Genomic DNA, 20,960 nt, shown 5'->3' with positions numbered 1-20,960 from the left:
TAATTTGCATTCTGTGCATATTTGTCAGTGGTGGAAAATGTACTCAATACTGCAATGTAGAACTCTACTGTCACGAGTAAAAGTCCGGAAATCATAATGTTTACTTGAGAGTAAAAGTACCAAAGTTTTGGCTTCAAAATGCACCTAAAGTACCAGAAGTAGTGCAATGTAGTGGAGTAGAAGTAAAAGGACAGGAAAGTACAAATACCTCACAACTTTACATAAGTAGAGTACTTAATTAAATGTACTTAGTTACTGCATATTGCGACAGACAGACAGACAGACAGACAGACAGACAGACAGACAGACCGGAGAAATCAGATGTTCACATACGGAGGCGGCCATATATGGAGCGTGTCACGAGGCGTGATGTCACGAGGCGTGACGGACTGACGGCCATATATGGTGGCGTGTTCCGACTGACGGTTGTCATAGTAATCTGCGACCTACTGTACACAATAAACACTACAAATGTATGACCTTTTGACCAAGGTCTGTCATCTGTCTGTATATTTATAGGCACTTGAACCCATTCTGACCTGAGATCAGATTCTAAAAATGTCTTCTGCATCCTGACAGTTTTCTGAAAAAGCGATGTTTCTTTGTCAGTGGTTCTTCGATTTTTCAAAAATAGCAGCCCTACAAGCTCGTAGCGCGCCACTCGGTGGCGCGCTACGAGCTTGTAGATCTGCTATTTTTCAATAGCTAAAGCATAACACCATGCTAACACCAAAAGGGGTTCCCGCCCCAAAATGGGTTTAGCACTTATTATTGATATATTCAACCGTCTGCTTTACATGTGATCATATAATAGATCACAGTACGGTTTCCATACAATCCAAAGACAATGAAGCATACTGTAAGTGGTTGTACAGTATATCGACGCTGGTTTCACCTAGAGGCTAGAGATCTGTTTGTCTGATGTGAAATCCATATCACATTTATTATGTTGTTGTTTTTTTCTTGTTTTTTTTTGCCAAGATCGGCAGATGACTTAACTCACTGTCACAGTGTCAAACTGTGTTGTTTTTGGCAGCAAATTTAAAATTTTAGTTTTTTTCTTGAATAGTTTTAATTTAGTTTTAGTCACATCTTAGTCACCTGGAATGTCTTTAGTGTTAGTCTATTTTTAGTCGACTAAATCTACAGTTGATTTAGTCGACTAAAATGTATTTCGGTGGCGCTTTGATGTTCCGTCGTAATGACTGTTTTACACTTGCTCAAAATTGCCGATCTACAAGATCGGCGATTTTCAGCATGCAACCGAGTGTAAAATGACTTATACTGGATCTCTTGTCCACTAGTCCCTTCCTAACATTTTAGTCTAGTTTTTATTTGTTGACGAAATTGTCAATATATTTAGTCTTAGTTTTAGTCGTCATATAGCTCAGTTTTCATTTAGTTTCCATTTAGTTTTCGTCAGTGGAAAACGAAAAATGTTCGTCTACGAAATCAACAGTGTCAAAATAGTCCTATATTTTCCTGTCTCTACATTACTGTACACACTGCCTCTCTGTGTGGGTCTATGTCTCTACATTAGACACACACTGCCTCTCTGTGTGGGTCTATGTCTCTACATTAGACACACACTGCCTAAACACACTTCATTCATTGGGGATCCATATCTAAACATCTATTTTGTGGGGATGTTTCGTAGGGCTGTCGTGATGTGAAATCTTTAAAGGCATCTGAGGCTGACTCTGCAGTCAACAGAATGTAAATCACACTTCTGTCACTGTGTGATACTACAGTAAGCTAGCGTCGCTGTCGGAATGGAATTGGATTATATTGTTGTTGTTGTTGTTGTTGTTATTTTTGTGTGTCGTCGTCCCCCCCCCCCCCAGGGACCAGAGGCCTGGGGCCAGACAAATAGCTCTTGTATTTTTATTATTTTTAAGCCATTTAGAAGACCCGATGTCAATTCTAAAAAAAAAGAAGAACAGTTTTCTGAAAAGAAAAAACAGTGGTGCTCAAACCTTTTTCAATTCAAGGACCCCCAGAATTATCTGGATTTGACCACCGACCCCCCACATCTGAAAATATGTTGTTTCAGGGACCCCCCCCCCCCACCCCACCTCCCAGAAGCAAAGAGTTGAGTTAAAGACGTTAACTCACTAACCACTGACTTATATATAACATGTAACATTATAGAACACGCAAAATGCTGCGTTCCAAGTTCAGGAGACTTCGGAAAGAGAAAAGCAATTCTCCTGAATGCTGCACCTTCCAATATGGCATGGAAAGGAGAGGAGGGCATTTAGCATTTCGTTCACCATAGTAAATGCTAGCCTGGTTAATAAACCAGACCGAATCAGCCGGAAAAAATTGCCTACCGGCGGATTTCGGTCTGGAGAGGCTCAATTGTACGCCCATTTTCTACACACGAGAACGTGGGCGCCCAATAGGGACACGGTATGCAATATGGGCGGGCTTTGGTACAGTGACGTTCAATGCTTGAGACCTTTGACTGACAGTAGCTCTGACCAATTGCGTCAAAGAGAAAATGTTTCCCTGGAAATGAAATCCAAGCTGAGCCTCCCCAGACTAATATCCCGCGGATCCGTGCGATATTAGTCTGGTTTATTAACCAGGCTAAGTAAATGCTGCATTCGTGGTCTGGAGAGGGCAGTTGTCTTCAGGTAAACGGCCCCCTTTGACGTCTGTGTGCACGTCCCCCCCCCCCCCCCCCCCGTCCCCCCCTTCCCCACAAACCCTCCGCTCACCAAGCCTGCGTGTCAGTCAGGCTAAGTACCTTATTACCCAAGGGTGCATACGCACTGTGCAGTCGACTGTGAGACTTCACTCTGTCACGACGCGTGATGCTAAACACTCTCTAATCGACATTGGGTTTCTGAAGAGAGGTGGCTGTCACTTCCATATACTCCCTCCATCTCACCTTGGTAATAATAATTAAGAGAGGGCAAAAAAGAGAAAACAGATCAATATTTTTCCTGAAGGTTATGTGTGTGTGTGTGTGTGTGTGTGTGTGTGTGTGTGTGTGTGTGTGTGTGTGTGTGTGTGTGTGTGTGTGTGTGTGTGCGTGTGCGTGTGCGTGTAGTGGTACAAAACAACTTTGTTTGTATACCTCTTTTGTTGTGCATGGTCAGTGAAAGCTGAATGACTTTCAGAAGGCTGCTGGTAGGTAGTTTTGACCTATTAGTCCTGGGACTATAAGCGAAAGACAATGGGTGCCTTTGCAGTATAGTTGCACCTATACAGTACACTTTATGGAACGCCCTGCCTTGCACTTTAAGAAACGCTGAGTCTGTCAATATTTTTTGACGTTTGTTGAAAACGTTTTTATTTCGGAAACATTTTCCCGATGTTTCTTGACCTTGATTATTGTTCAGATTTATAGTTTGCTACGATTTCTTTGTTAGATTTTAACATTAACCGTGCTATCTAGCCCCTCTGAAAGGATTACAGCTTCACATTGGGTCTAATGTCTCTACTCAAATCTCAGGCCATTCGCAACCTAAATAACATAACTCATTTGTATTTTATATATATTTATTATAGGATTTCATAAGCATACATTTGACACAACGAGTTTAGCTCTTTAGATCGGGTTAGTGATTATAGCCCTTGTTCAGGCCTTTGATTAGTTAGTAACCATTTGTAGATTAGTAACCAGATTAGGTAAAAAACCTATAAAAGACAATACACATAATACATTCGTCAAATACAGGTTTACATCACAACACATAGATCATTATTCATTATATTGCATGAATTCATATTTACCATTGGTCTTATGTGAGGCTGCTTAGCTGTGCAGTGTAATACACAGGTTTTGTTCTTCGTGCCGGTACACGAGGCATGTGGATTCTCTTAGTTGGTCTACAGAATCTGAACCAAGTTAACCCATGCTAGATTATATGAAGCTACTCTGAGCATTCCTCAGCCTTTCCTTTGATTGGCTGTTTGTGTCAGGCCCTCAGTCATTGGTCAGCTTAAAGCTTTCCCCATGTGCTGAGTGTGTGACCATCCTGCTCTAGGGACAGTGGACTGGAGATGTGTCCACAGCACCCCCGCTGTGGCAGTTGGTCTGTGGACCCAGGAAGTGAATTGAGCACACATGTGGTCGCCGTGTGCTCATCCCCCGCTGTGAGTTGAAAGGATGGTACCTTATCAGATCTCCTGCTGTGTCAGGGTTGGGACAGGACATTTCAACCTCCAGTCCCTGCACGACTATACTTCACTATTATAAGCAGTTCAACACATGACATTACTGCTTTACAATAATTACATTCCAGTGATTATTATAACTTGTTAGTAGTAGAAATAGTTGGGGAAGTGAAACACATGTGCCCTGTGGCTGTCATGCTCCAAGGGACAGTGGACTGGAGATGTTACCAAGGCACCCCCGCTGTGGCAGTTGCTTGCGGGAGAAGCTGGTATTTATGGCCGGTGTCTTGATTCACACCTCTTTGTCTCAGTAAGGTTAGGCCAGCTCTGGGATCAGAGGCCCACAAGTGACAGTATGTATTGGTACATTCTGCAATGCACATCTTATTAATAGGACTCCAACGCTGAGCCATATTCAGCGCCACAATTATGTTGTATGTATTTGCTTGTTGTACTGTCCTCAGTGTCCTGTTTCTATTGTTGATTGATTTTATTATGTTCATTGTACAGCACTTTGTAACCTTGTTAAGAAAGGTGCTTTATAAATAAAATGTACTTACTTACTATTACTGACTAAACTGTTTTACCAGCATCCATTTCAATTAAATGGATTTAGACTTTCATGTGAAGCCAGACAGACTGACGGACGGACGGACGGACGGACATATTGTGAGCCTGCCAGTGTTCTGTGAAGGCTCTCACCCAGACTGAAAGCATTCTCCTTTTCACCTCCAAGATGGAGCTTTCTCTCCACATAGAGGAGAAAACGGAGCCGACACGTCCCCTGGACCCAGGGAGGTGTAGAGAGTGTCAGAGGGGCACGGGGGCTGAAATCCGCAAAAAAGTTCACTTTTGGACAAAAGTATAGCGGAAAATAAGCTGATCTACAAGCTCTCAACGTCGTGCTGCAACACGTTTTGTAGATCAGCTATTTTTGGGGCACAACCAATATGGGCCAGTATGGGCGCATACGACATGGATTTCCAAACAAAATTGGTTAGAAGTTGTTGCCCAGGTATACTCGGACAACAAACCCCACATTATGGCGCCGACATTATGGTCCATGATCCACATGGCTGTTCACACACGGGCAGACGCAGAGACGCAGCCGTTGAAACCGCAGCGACGTGAAGCTATATATACGAAGCACACACCACGCTCGCAGCTGCTGCAAAAGATACAGATACACTGCATATAGCTTTGCATCTTTGCATCTTTTACATCTGCCCGTGTGAACGCATGCATCCATTAGGGGCTGCGTATAGCATTAACACCTCTAGTATAATATCAAGAGCCAATTATACTATAGGCATTGGCATCGTGAAAAGACATTGGCACGCACACACGCACGCACACGCACGCACACACGCACGCACGCACGCACGCACGCACACACGCACGCACGCACGCACGCACGCACGCACACGCACGCACGCACGCACAAACTCACAAACAGTACATGCTCAATCATTCTCAGTAGCACCCACATGGGTCACTTTCATAATGTGGAGAGAACAAGGCGTGGGAGGGAAGTGGAGCGAGAGAGAGAGAGAGAGAGAGAGAGAGAGAGAGAGAGAGAGAGAGAAAGGACGTGAGTATAAGGACATGGCTGGTTTAGCAACTGTTGCTATGCAGGTCAAGCTTTCGCCACCTCAAAGCTGTCAGTGTTATTTTATTGCATGGCTGTGTTGTTTTATTTACACAGATTTTTAGTTTATTTAAATAATGTCATGCACATTTGTCCAGTGCACATGGCCTATATATACTGCAGGCCTTTTTGACTAGATTCAGAAGGCATTTTGAAGGTTTTGCTTTCTGAAATGATCCGTTATTTATTAGGGAGAAATCCCGTCATTTAGCATGCATCTCCATGCGGGAGAAGGACAGCTTGTCCTGCCCTGTCTCCTCCGCTGCTATAACGTGCCTATTGGACAAGGACGGGTTGGGGAGGGACTTATAGCGAAGGGCTAGTTGACCGTCTCCAGCACATGTTATCCCATTCTGACCGGGCACCCATTTTGGTGTCAGCATCATGTTATGCTTTAGCTATTGAAAAATAGCAGATCTACAAGCTCATATCGCGCCACCGAGTGGCGCGATACGAGCTTGTAGGTCTGCTATTTTTTGAAAAATCGAAGAACGACTGACATTTCTAGAATCTGATCTCAGGTCAGAATGGGTTCATCAGACCAGTGTGTGTCCAGCGGAAACCTCGTATGAATCTGATCTCAGGTCAGAATGGGTTCATCAGACCAGTGTGTGTCCAGCGGAAACCTCGTATGAATCTGATCTCAGGTCAGAATGGGTTATATTGTGTCCTTTTGGAGACGTTCAGTATGGTGCGTTGATCACTGCAGCTGACAGGGAGACGCATGTTGTCCTGATCACTGCAGCTGACAGGGAGACGCTTGCGTTGTCTCACCGCGACTTGTCCGCAGGTCTCATTGAAAATGAACTATAGGTGCGTTTTATCGCTTCGCGTTTGAAAGGCCCTCAACACTGAAGCTATAACCCTAACTCTAACCGGCCCTGTACTGTAAGTCACCTCATATCAGGGGGTATTAATAATCCATAAACACACAAAGCCACACCTTAAGGGGCGGTATAAATATAGCCCATATACAAGGTCACAGCAAGCTTGTATTTATGTATATATATATTTTTTTTTTCTAATATCTTTTATCCCACGATTTTGTAATCCATTTGTCACCCCTGTGTCAATCATCTAATGTGATCCTGGGCTCTACACACCCTCCACCAACCTAGTCCCCATATATGGGGGACAAGGGGAGAGCAACGGACTTGAACTCATGCTTCCTTCATGCCTGAGTGTCCAAGTTGCTCCTTTACACCTGACAGGGGGGAGTTTCCCTGGTTGGACGTATAGCGCGTGGAAGGAACACGTTATTCCAACCAGTTCCTTTCCCCTCCATCAGGCTCCCCGGCTGGCCAGGGGGAGGCAGTTTAGAGACCAGGATTACGGCATGTTTTTTGTGAGGGTACCTACCCTAGGGGATCTATTTTTTTTTTAAGCTTCGAAACAACTTTTCAACGCAAATCTTTTTTTCCGGGGATCCCTGGCTGGCACACTCCTGTTCAGATGGGGTCCAAATACACATGAAAAGGTTTGAGAAGCATGCACTGCCCTATATAGACGACAGACAGTTCCACTGAGAACTCCCTGCCCACACGTACACATTTAGCTCTACCTTTACTGAAAAGACCCTGGCTTTAATTAAAAATGTATTAATAATGATTCATTAATGTGATTTGATTAAATTAAGATGTGCTTAAAAACTTAACCGAATGTAATGAATTGAACCTGTGCATGCTTGAAACTTCACAGAAGGTAATTAACCCATTTTGAGCAGAAACCCCTTTTGGTGTTAGCATTATGCTATGCTTTAGCTATTGAAAAATAGCAGATCTACAAGCTCATAGCACGCCACCGAGTGGCGCGCTACGAGCTTGTATAGGTCTGCTATTTTTGAAAAATCGAAGAACGACTGACATAGAAACATAGCTTTTTCAGAAAACTGTCAGGATGTAGAAGACATTTTTTGAATCTGATCTCAGGTCAAAATGGCTTAACCCATTCTGAACGGGCACCCATTTTGGTGTCAGCATCATGTTATGCTTTAGCTATTGAAAAATAGCAGATCTACAAGCTCATATCGCGCCACCGAGTGGCGCGATACGAGCTTGTAGGTCTGCTATTTTTTGAAAAATCGAAGAACGACTGACATTTTTTTAATCTGATCTCAGGTCAGAATGGGTTCATCAGACCAGTGTGTGTCCGGCGGAAACCTTGTATGAATCTGATCTCAGGTCAAAATGGCTTAATACATGCCTTTATAAACTCATGGTACAAGTTGTCGTGTCCTATCTGGGGTATAGGCATGCAGTGCCGACCCACATTCATGGACTGATACAGAAAGTTCTGCACGGAGGCCTATATATTAGCATACAGTGCAGTGTGAACAGACACATGTGTGTACATACAGGAACTGTACAATACTGTTGGATACTGTGCGTGCGTGCGTGCGTGCGTGCGTGCGTGCGTGCGTGCATGCGTGCGTGCGTGCGTGCGTGCGTTACACATCAAAGTCCAGAGAGCGTTAAAGTAGCACTCCAGACTTGCAATGAAGGCGTTTAGCATAATTTATGCTCATTTCCAAGTCGACCTACAAAGTGTCAGATTTGATGAACGGCGTGCCATGAACCCTATAGTCAAACAACGACAGGGTGACTGTAACAAGTCCATAAAGGTTCCAGGAAAACAAGTATTATTTATTATTTAGTATGAAAATAACTAAATAAATAACATCTGGCTAAATAGCATCCTATTTAACCCATTCTGACCGGGCACCCATTTTGGTGTTAGCATCATGTTATGCTTTATCTATTGAAAAATAGCAAATCTACAAGCTCATATCGCGCCACCGAGTGGCGCGATACAAGCTTGTAGGTCTGCCATTTTTGAAAAATCGAAGAACGACTGACATTTTTAGAATCTGATCTCGGGTCAGAATGGGTTAATCAGACCAGTGTGTGTCCAGTGGAAACCTCGTATGAATCTGATCTCAGGTCAGAATGGGTTAAACAATGTAGGACAGGTACGTATAGCACCGATAGTATTAGCCACACAATTATACATCATCTATTTAAATAGCGTACTTCACATATGGCGCAGAAGAAGTAACAACATATAATTTGGATAAAATATAGCTGATCTACAAGTTGTATAGCTTGTAGAATAGAGAAAATGGCTGCTAAATAGTTGATCAGAAAATAGCTGATCTACAAGGTCACAACGCGTCACGCTGCGACGCGTTGTGACCTTGTAGATCAGCTATTTTTGCTATTTCTTTAGTTCCAAAGTGCCCTCGTGCAGGATGTCAGCCCCTGCCTCTCTAACCTACCACTCCCTGCACGTCCCTGGGCAGAGAGTAGCTCTGGTGGAGAGACAGACAGACAGACAGACAGACAGACAGACAGACAGACAGACAGACAGACAGACAGACAGACAGACAGACAGACAGACAGACGTATCTCTGGTGGAGAGACAGACAGACAGACAGACAGACAGACAGACAGACAGACAGACAGACAGACAGACAGACAGACGTATCTCTGGTGGAGAGACAGACAGACAGACAGACAGACAGACAGACAGACAGACAGACAGACAGACAGACGTATCTCTGGTGGAGAGACAGACAGACAGACAGACAGACAGACAGACGTATCTCTGGTGGAGAGACAGACAGACAGACAGACAGACAGACGTATCTCTGGTGGAGAGACAGACAGACAGACGTATCTCTGGTGGAGAGACAGACAGACAGACAGACAGACGTATCTCTGGTGGAGAGACAGACAGACAGACAGACAGACGTATCTCTGGTGGAGAGACAGACAGACGTACAGTATGTGTCTCTGGTGGAGAGACAGACAGACAGACGTACAGTATGTGTCTCTGGTGGAGAGACAGACAGACAGACGTACAGTATGTGTCTCTGGTGGAGAGACAGACAGACAGACAGACAGACAGACAGACAGACGTGGCTCGACGTCAGATGAGATTGTGAATCAACTTTCAGAGTCAGTTGAGACAGAGAGGGAGGTGAAGGGATCACTTCATAACATCCTGTATTTCAGAGTCAGTTGAGACAGAGAGGGAGGTGGAGGGATCACTTCATAACATCCTGTATTTCAGAGTCAGTTGAGACAGAGAGGGAGGTGAAGGGATCACTTCATAACATCCTGTATTTCAGAGTCAGTTGAGACAGAGAGGGAGGTGGAGGGATCACTTCATAACATCCTGTATTTCAGAGTCAGTTGAGACAGAGGGGAGGTGGAGGGATCACTTCATATCATCCTGTATTTCAGAGTCAGTTGAGACAGAGAGGGAGGTGAAGGGATCACTTCATATCATCCTATATTTCAGAGTCAGTTGAGACAGAGGGGGAGGTGAAGGGATCACTTCATAACATCCTGTATTTCAGAGTCAGTTGAGACAGAGAGGGAGGTGAAGGGATCACTTCATATCATCCTATATTTCAGAGTCAGTTGAGACAGAGGGGGAGGTGAAGGGATCACTTCATAACATCCTGTATTTCAGAGTCAGTTGAGACAGAGAGGGAGGTGAAGGGATCACTTCATATCATCCTATATTTCAGAGTCAGTTGAGACAGAGAGGGAGGTGGAGGGATCACTTCATAACATCCTGTATTTCAGAGTCAGTTGAGACAGAGAGGGAGGTGAAGGGATCACTTCATAACATCCTATATTTCAGAGTCAGTTGAGACAGAGAGGGAGGTGAAGGGATCACTTCATAACATCCTATATTTCAGAGTCAGTTGAGACAGAGAGGGAGGTGAAGGGATCACTTCATAACATCCTGTATTTCAGAGTCAGTTGAGACAGAGAGGGAGGTGAAGGGATCACTTCATATCATCCTGTATTTCAGAGTCAGTTGAGACAGAGGGGGAGGTGAAGGGATCACTTCATATCATCCTATATTTCAGAGTCAGTTGAGACAGAGAGGGAGGTGAAGGGATCACTTCATAACATCCTATATTTCAGAGTCAGTTGAGACAGAGAGGGAGGTGGAGGGATCACTTCATAACATCCTGTATTTCAGAGTCAGTTGAGACAGAGAGGGAGGTGAAGGGATCACTTCATATCATCCATTTCAGAGTCAGTTGAGACAGAGAGGGAGGTGAAGGGATCACTTCATATCATCCTATATTTCAGAGTCAGTTGAGACAGAGAGCGAGGTGGAGGGATCACTTCATAACATCCTATATTTCTCACCCAGCAGCACCTCATCCAGGCCTGGAGAGAATCCAAACATAAGTTGTTGACAGAGACTCTATCTGTAAAGCCGCCGCACTAGAGAACTGGGACAGCGGGATAAGTACACAGTAGATACCTGCGGGTGGCGGATTTAGCCCAGGGGGGCAGTCAGACAGATATTTTGTGAAGCCACTAAGGAAATCGGGACATCCTGAAAGTTCATATAATGGCCTGTTGTGGCGCTGTCATTGGGCCCAACTTCACTAGACTGTATTACCTTAATAAACATGGTCATGAATACTTTCTGCTTCCAGTCACTAGTTTAAAGTCTCATTTCTCATGTCATAATATTCTTTTTGGAAAATGATGGTCCCATTTATTAAAAAATCACACCCGTGTGAACTGAGTGGAGCAACTCCCGTCTATTGGTTCTCTGTATCGTTCCAATTCCTTCTCTGTATCGTTCCAATTCTCTGTATCGTTCCAATTCCTTCTCTGTATCGTTCCAATTTCTTCTCTGTATCGTTCCAATTCCTTCTCTGTATCGTTCCAATTTCTTCTCTGTATCGTTCCAATTTCACTCATGAGCACGTAGGAGTGGTTGCACCACCGCGTTCATGCACGGCACTACACACACCAATTCGTTCTCTGTGTCGTTCCAATTTCACGCATGCGCACACCACTCGTGCTCATGACTACACACAGGTACACAGGTACACGGACATTGCTGGTTGTAGGAGTGGTTGCACCACTCAAAAAATTACCGTATAGTCGCGTATGTTCAGAGGGGCGTGGCTACCGTTACAGTCTATGAACGGGAGCCACCCCCGTTCGAGTCAAAATATAAACCAACTAAGAAGAAGGGGGGAAGTCCCGCCTCGATGTCTGGGCAAGCCAATGGCCAGCTGGGCCCAAACGGAGCCAGCCAATGGCCAGCTGGGCCAAAACGGATCTAGAAAGATGGCGATTTACAATACAAGGACTGACTGGCTTCATTTTACATCCATATCAGACCCGGCGAACGCTTTGTTCATATTTTTTTACAGTCTATGATTTAGCCGCGGTTGCCGCGGATAACCGCAGTTTAGAGTGGATTTGGGCCATTACATTTTTTTTTGTAAATTTATATTGGATAAACCGCGGGTGAAATAATGCAGGAAATACATTTATGGCATCTATCTATAGGCTTATTATAGCTTTTAAAATGCACACAATCTTGGCATGATCTCGCAGATTCATAAATTGGAATAATTCATTAATGCGGTCGGATAACGGGCGGATTATAAATATGCATACGTGGATTCGGGTAAATCAGTAAATAAGTGACAGGTGTGCTCAGTTGAACATTTAGTAGAGGCAGTGTGCAGCAGATGTGTTTGATGAGACTGTCTATGAGGTAAAGCAACAACAGACAGAAACTGGACAATGCTTTAACATTGAACATTATGAACAGCTAATGACATTAACTGTGGCTGTGGTTCATTTAAGTGTTACTGTACCAGCATGGATAACTCTACAGTTAAATGAATGCTGTTACAAAGAAGAAATGTAAAACATTTATGAAACGTATCAAACTAAACATAAATATATTCAGCAGTGTTTATACTCGTCAAAATGGCTGCTGTCAATACAAGGACACTCCCTATTGTCAAATCAAGCACACTAGAATCCCACAATCACATACTTCACCCAGTACAGGAGACACAAGTTCAACTCACTCACTCACTTTTCAAAAACATGGTCGTGACTAACTCACAGACATGCATGCACACGCACACGCACACTCTTGCCATAATACACGCATGCACGCATGCATGTTGACTAACTAACATACACAATACACACTTATTAAAGATGGAGTGCCTTGATTTTTTTCCATCCTAAAACATGATCATCATGTATTATTTATTATATACAGACTTTCTTTTTTTTTTACAAAGAAAGTGCACAGTATTTATTTGTTAAAATGTATGTGGACACTGGACACGCCCACCAGTTCATTAACTCATCGATTGCGCAAAACGCTCTAAAGCGTTTTATTAATCTCGAGCGCCGTCTGCGCATCACGCTCTAAAGCGTTTTATTGGTGTTTTTACTGTATACTGTACATCAACTTCTCTGACGCCCGGACAACACATAATGTAACACTGATCATCTCCAGAAAGATCCGCTGTGAGATCCGGGAGTTTAAAGCCCCCCACCTCCTGAAAAGAGGCCTGGTCTAACCACATTCCAGGCATGCCGTATCCATTACGACGTACTGGGGAGGCGGCATCGCCGTCCTGCACACGGCATAGACCAACGCAGATCAGGGGATCTAAAATGGAGCTACCCATTTTCTAGTGTGTGTGAAATTTGTGAATACACTCGATTACCCTTCCCCTCCTGTTTCTACATGGTTTCTCCCGAGGCATCTCTCCATCGCATTACAGTTTCTTCCCCCCCCCCCCACTCATTCACACAGATCCACTCGACACAGCCCTCTCTAATTCTTTCCAACGACAACTCACCGGTCTGCCGCCTCATTCTCGGAAATATAAACCCGTATATAAACCAAGAATAATCTCCAACGGTCGATCGCCATTTCACGCACAGGTATACGCGAAACGAATGACGTATTCTCGAAGGACCGCCATAGGAGAAGCAGTATACATCTGACCAACTGTCTTTTTTTCGCCGTCGCGTCAGCCATGTTTGGACAAAGAAGCAGTATACTAGGCTAGCAGATATCACACCGTGGAACCCCCCCCACACTGCGAGTTGCGATCGATCGTTTTGCAGTTTGCAATGCTACTCTCATTCTCGGAAAAAAGATTCTCGGCAGTTGATCACCATAATCGCCATAGCGCCTTCGCCAGCCAATTGCAGTGATAAGGCGTCTGGGACGTAATCGACCCGTTTGTAATGGATAACTAATACAATCCTAAGCTGCGGAAGCCATCGTGTTGTCTGTCATTTTGTCGAAATCACAGCCAGCCGGGCTACGCTTATCGCTCCTGTGGTTCATGTCCAGACATGTCGTGGAACCCCCCCCCCCACTGCGAGTTGAGTCGCTCCTGTGGTTCATGTCCAGACATGTCAACCTCTCAAGTCACTGTTATGCTATCAAACGATCTGTTGATTTTGTTTACTGAGACAATGATCACATATGTGCATAGAATCATCATCATCATGACGTTATCATGACAGGCAGATATAAACATAAATAAATTATCATATACATACTACACACTGAATGAAAGCCCTAAATGTCTAATTTTAGGAGGAAAACAAATAAAATACACATATCCCATATACTGTTTGTCAATACTAGACTATTGAATCCATTTCATTTATAAAATTCTCTTTTTCAGAGAGAACTTTAGCCCATTCTGACCTGAGATCAGATTCATACGAGGTTTCCACTGGACACACACTGGTCTGATTAGAGAAAGCATGGACCTATAGAACTATTATTCACAAAATAAGGCATATAGCGACATGTACATACTATATACCGTATGAAACAGAAGACTCTCTGCTTTCATAAGAAAAAAACTAATACTGTAATAATAATAAAAATCACACCCATGTGAAGTGAGCAGTGCAATGTTGTGAAGTGAGCAGTGCAACATTGCACTGCTCACTTCACAGGGGTGTGATTTTCATTATTATTACAGTAGAAGTATTTTTCTTATGAAAGCAGAGAGTCTTCTGTTTCATACGGTATATAGTATGTATAGGCCTTATTTTGTGAATATTTAGTTGTCAGTTCCTTGTCTTGTCTAAAATACTCTGAGGATTTCAGAAAATGCATGGACCTGAAGAACCATTATTCACAAAATAAGGCCTATAGCGACATGTACATACTATATACCGTATGAAACAGAAGACTCTCTGCTTTCATAAGAAAAATACTTCTACTGTAATAATAATAAAAATCACACCCATGTGAAGTGAGCAGTGCAATGTTGTGCAACATTGCACTGCTCACTTCACAGGGGTGTGATTTGTATTATTATTACAGTAGAAGTATTTTTCTTATGAAAGCAGAGAGTCTTCTGTTTCATACGGTATATAGTATGTACATGTCGCTATAGGCCTTATTTTGTGAATAATGGTTCTTCAGGTCCATGCATTTTCTGAAATCCTCTCTGGTGGGCGCAAGCTGCATTCAACAGCCAATTACTGACAAACTATACATGGGACCATGTGTATTTGTTTTCCTCCTAAAAGTAGACATTCAGGGCTTTCATTCAGTGTGTAGTATGTATATGATATTATTTGTGTTCATTTTTATATCTGTCTGTCAATGTCTGTCAACTTCAACCTTCCATATCTCTGCTGTTTTTTCAAAAGAGCAGCGTGCAGTGAAAAGCAGGTTTTAGAAAAAGGTCAATATCTCCAGAATGGAAGATGGTAGAATCATATTTTTTTTTTTAAATTGAAGTGGACTAGTTTGGCTTCCTTTTGATTTATGCAATGTGCAATGTGCTATAAGAGGCCCCTCGCTGTGGGCCCCTAAAAAGTTAAAAAGTCCAATGTTAATCGCTTAGCAGAAGCAATCCTGAGTAGAATTTCAAAAGTTAGCAATCAATGTGTTAAGTATGCCTGGTTTTCCTGGTGGGTGGTGATCCACCTGAACTGAAGCCGCACCCACAGCTGTAGTTGTATGATAAAGGGGGAGGGGTTAGGGGAGGTAATGATATTGTGATGTCACTATATCACAGTTTTTTTCCATTGGCACGTTTGACTGTTAAGGTTTCAGCCTCCAGGAAGAAACCCTACAAAGGGAAGACATCATTGCACATAATGTATAACCACACCAATAAAGAGGTCTAATGAAGTACTGTCACCTCATAAACACATGACATCTAGCATTATTACCACCGGGCCCATCCGCAAGAAACACGAGATTTGATTACAAAATATTATTGTCCGTTAGCTTCCGTTGCTAGCCTCCACAGGCGTCCCATTGTAGAAACAGCCTATAAATCAGGGGTAGGCAACCTTAGGCACCGGTGCCAACATTGGCACCAAGGATGGTGATCACTGGCACACTGGCATGTTTGTGTGTGAGAGAGCATTTTTGATGAACTATTTAGTCAAATAAAGTCCCTCACATTTGTATGCAAATTACATTGTGTACATAATTCTACATTCATTAAAACTCTGAACTCTGACTTTGGAGGGAGTCTGGGAGAGAATCAAGGTTTTTGTTTTGAGTAATGATCATTATAACAATGTAAAACAATGTAAAAGATTATTGTAGCGCTGTCTGTTCTGTGGGTTCCTCTCAGTCACATGGAATGACAGACAGCTTGATGCAGGTTCACTCATTTATTGGCTCCACACAGACACTTGGTTATAAACACAACATAAATACTTAAGTGACAAATAAAGTCATGTCTTCTCTTGCACTCTCTGCTCTCTGTGTGGCCAAGCCCCGCGCCCAACACTCTACTAAATAGAGATCAACCTCGTTAGTCACAATCACAAACACCTGCCAAAAAACCCTGACACTGGCTGCTCCCATGAGCCACTCCCCCCATCTCTACCTACAGCAGAGCCCAAATCAAACACATAACAATTACATTTGTGAACAATCAAAATTATTGTCATTAAAATTACCGCTGACAATTGACACGGCACATCTAGAAAATAAGAACGTGGTACTTTGTTTCGAAAAGGTTGCAGATTGGGGCTATACATGTTAGTCCGCGGTCCTATCATGCAGAGCTTTGTAGATCAGCTATTTTTGCTATATCTTTTTTGTCCAAAAGTGCCCTCTTACGGGATTTCAGCCCACGCCTCTCTAACACTCTCTGCACGTCCCTGGGAGGGACGGAGGGACGGATAATGTAGATTATTACGATTAAAAAAAGCTGAACAGGACGTCGGGATGTGGGAATGAAGTTTCGGTTTATATAAGAAAAAATCACACCAGTGTGAACCGAGTTGTGCAACTCCCGTCTATTGGTTCTCTGTATCGTTCCAATTTGTATCGTCCAATTTCTTCTCTGTATCGTTCCAATTTCTTCTCTGTATCGTTCCAATTTCTTCTCTGTATCTCTGGTGCCCCCTACTGGTATAAATATGTAACATACTCGTGCTCACTTATACATACATACAGGTACACACACACACACACACACACAGGTACACGGACGTCCAATTTCTTCTCTGTATCTCTGGTGCCCCCTACTGGTATAAATATGTAACATACTCGTGCTCACTTATACATACATACATACATACATACATACAGGTACACATACAGGTACACACACACACACACACACACACACACACACAGGTACACGGACGTTGCTGGATGTAGGAGTGGTTGCACCACTCAAAAAGGTGGTGCAGGAATAGTGCAGAAATGAATATGAATATGAATCCTTTGGCATTACTTCTCATACGAGTTTTCTCTCAGCTACAGGCTGCTAGTATTGCATGGATCACAACAAACTAAAGAAAACCCAGCTTTTTCTCACCGGATGTCCGACGCTAGTTACAAAGCATCATGGGAAATGCAGTTTTGTTAAACGCTTAGATATGATCATATGAATACAAATAGAAATAGCAATTCTAAATTAAATCAATATATACTGTAAATAAATCAATTATTTTTTAACTCAATCAAGTCCTTTATAAATGGAAATAGTAATAATATAAAATAAACAGCTGTCAACCATTATGCAATGAAATGTCACAAAAATATTAACTATGTAACCCAAATTAAGTTACAACAACAGAGGGAGTGAGGGAGGAAGGGAGGGAGCTATGTAGTTGAAGTGGGGAGGTTGGTCGAGGAAGGAGATCGAGGCATTGGGGCGACTATTTCAAGCCTCCATGACCCACTGTGATAACCCAATTTATCCCTCCCTCCCTCTCTCTCTCTCTCTCTCTCTCTCTCTGTCTCTCTCTCTCTCCCTCTCTCCATCCCTTGGCGAGCATCACGAGTGTGTGTCCACGTAGCCCCAATGTTCATGATGTGCGGAAAGTGTGTCTCTGACCTGCTTCCCACCCATTGGTGCATGAAAAAAGTACTCAATTGTTTTGCTTTAGGTAAAAGTATCAATACTAATGCAATGTAGAACTATATACTAAGTTCTACTTGCCTACTGGGTTTGTCAGATTTCATGCAGCTGTTTTTGAGTGGTGCAACCACTCCAAGGAACAGCAATGTCCGTGTACACCTATGTGTTCACCTATGTGTTCACCTATGTATGTATGTATGTATGTATTAATGAGCACGAGTATGACTGAGTACCAGTAGGGGCGCTGTTTGCCAGAAACAGAGAGAGAGAGAGAGAGAGAGAGAGAGAGAGATAGTATTAGTGCTGCACTGTTGCCTGCTAATGAGAGGGAAAGAGAGAGAGAGAGAGAGAGAGGTGGGGGGGGGGGGGGAGAGGGGAGTTGCACCACTCGGTTCACACGGGTGTGATTTTCTTTTGTTGAGACAGGCCAGAGGAATTCAAAATACACTTGAGTACAAAGTACAAAAGTATTGGCATCGAAATGTAAAAGAAAAGGTACCACAAGGAGAAAGTATACTGCAGTATACTCACTATGCATAATGTCCCGTTTCAAGTTTTCAAATGTATACAAATCTTTTGAAAAGTCCTCATAACTCACCCTAGCCTCGGTAACCTGGTTGTAGAAAACAAGTCCACGGTGAAGAACCTAGGGATTCTGAGCTTAATTTTAATGCACACATTAATCAGGTCACCAAGACTGCCTTTTTTCATCTTCGAAAAGGTATCACGAATTAGAGCATACCTGTCTTTAGACGATGCCAAAACTCTAACCCATGCCTTTGTCTTCTCTCGACTTGACTATTGTAATGCCCTTTTTTCCGGCCTACCAAAGAGACAACAACTGACAGATTGCAACTGGAACAAAATGCGGCTAACTAAAACTAAGATGATAGATCACATTACCCCGGTTTTAGCCTCACTACACTTAACTGGCTCCCGGTGTTTTTTAGGATATCTCCACGACTGTTTGCCTAGATATGTCCCTAACCGCCCCCTCATGTCCTCCACCGCTGGCCTACTCCAACTCCCTAAAAGGGTGTCTACTAAAAAAATATGGCGAGGCAGCTTTCTGCTTTTATGGGCCAATGGCCTGGAATAAACTGCCACTACAGCTCAGACAGTCGCCCTCTATAGACATTTTTAAGACACAGCTTAAAACTCATCTCTTCACTCTTGCTTTTAGTTGAGTTTTAAATGTATGTTCCTTTTTTTGTACTGATCTGCCACTGTTTCATGCTCTTTGCTAGTGTCCTATTGTTTTAACTGCCTGCCTGTTTTAATATTGTTCTTGTTTATGTTTTTACTATTTTTATTCTGCTCTGTAAAGCACTTTGGGCTGCATTTATGTATGAAAGGTGCTATATAAATAAATGTATTATTATTATTGGAAGTAAAGTGCAAATACCTCAAAATGATACATACTTAAGTACCATATAAAGTAAATGTACTCAGTTCCTTTCCACCTGTCTTCGGTCCGTCTTTTGATGCTGGTCTTGTGTGGCGTTCTGTTATCGTTACATAACCCACTTCTGTCCTCTCTCTCTCTCTCTCTCTCTCTCTCTCTCTGTCCCTTGGCGAGCATCACGAGTGTGTGTCCACGTAGCCCCATAATGTTCATGATGTGTGTAAAGTGTGTCACATACATGGGCGGAGCTTGGGGGGGTTCAGGGGGTGCACTGCACCCCCTGAAAAAAAATATATATATTATTTTTTAACTTTAATACCTTCTGGCTTCTGACTGTAGTTTGTAATCATCTCTCTTATCATGATATGATGACTCGCTGTACGGCTGTAGTGCATGTGTGTGAGCTGCTGTACTACCTAAATAACTCATTTTTAGGGGTTAGGGCATTGTAAAAACGCTAAAATAATAAAATAAAGGTTAAAAAAATCGTGCGCGCACGCAGTCGCACCCCCCAGCGTCAACTTCAAGCTCCGCCTATGGTCACATACAGTATCAACACCCTCCCTTCAGTTCCCCTCCTCATCTCTGTATACTTCTTAAAAATGCTTATCTTATATTGATTGATTGATTGATTGAAATACTTATTAACAGTTTGCAGAATTACAGTACATTTTAAGCACAAACTCAATACAAAGACTGTTAACTGTGAGTGGACGACCCAATTAAGCATTACACTTGTTTACAACAGGGTCCACCATGTTCAATTCATCAAAACATTTAGAGACGTACAAATAGACCCTTCTATATAGTTAAAGAACAGAACAGGAAGCAAAAAGGGAAAAGAAACATATACAGTGAGGGGAAAAGGGGGTGGTGGGGGATTCAGATTTTACGGGGGCCAGTTTTGAATTGCAGCCGTCCGTAGGTGCCTTTTGAGAGCGGTTTTGAAGGAGTCAAGGGATTCACATGTCTTAATGACTGTTCCACATTTTGGTGGCATAGGAGCGAAAATAATTTAGTCCCTTGTTGATGTTTGAACTGTGCCCCCCCCCAACCCCCCAGGTGGTGCTGAAGAACGCCCACATGGCGGTGGGCTCTCTGACCATCAACGAGGAGAGGTCGGAGGTCATCGACTTCTCGGTGCCCTTCATCGAGACGGGCATCAGCGTCATGGTCTCCCGTAGCAACGGCACGGTGTCGCCCTCCGCCTTCCTCGGTGAGAACACGTGTTTTACTTTACTGTATTTGTTTATTTTGACAGGACAATGCATATTAAGGGACGTCACATGGACCTGACATCGAAAAATAATAATAAAATCGTATAAATCCTGACAGTTTTCTGAAGTACCTCATGTTTCTATATCAGTGGTGCTCAATATGTCATGTCAAGGACCCCCAAAAATATATGAAATTGGCCACCGACCCCCGTCTGAAAATATCTAGTTCCAGGTGTCCCTACCATAGAGCCATAATCCATAGAGTCCATAGAGCCATAAGTCCATAGAGCCTACCATAGAGCTATAATATAATCTAGATAACGGATTGAGGAGCGATAGCTCCCCCCCCCCCCCCGCTATCCACTTCAACGCCGAAACGACCAA

General features: G+C 43.1%; 2 protein-coding genes across 2 annotated transcripts in view; both read left to right on the top strand.

Annotated features, from left to right (window-relative positions):
• Nucleotides 1-20,960, top strand: part of tcf20 (transcription factor 20) — a 188,429-nt gene that overhangs the window by 83,378 nt on the left and 84,091 nt on the right. The gene's annotated exons all lie outside the window — the stretch shown is intronic.
• The window catches only part of grin2ba (glutamate receptor, ionotropic, N-methyl D-aspartate 2B-a), a gene marked incomplete at its 3' end in the record, with an annotated part of 203,675 nt that overhangs the window by 139,341 nt on the left and 43,374 nt on the right, over nucleotides 1-20,960 (top strand). Inside the window, 1 exon segment of the mRNA XM_083780784.1 lies at nucleotides 20,422-20,575. Coding sequence (XP_083636910.1) covers nucleotides 20,422-20,575 — 154 coding nt within the window.

The sequence above is a fragment of the Protomyctophum parallelum genome, assembly GCF_964188405.1.
Source record: "Protomyctophum parallelum genome assembly, chromosome: 13".
Lineage (NCBI taxonomy): Eukaryota > Metazoa > Chordata > Actinopteri > Myctophiformes > Myctophidae > Protomyctophum > Protomyctophum parallelum.
Note: the sequence above shows the minus strand (reverse complement) of the source record. Positions and strands in the feature narration are given on the sequence as shown.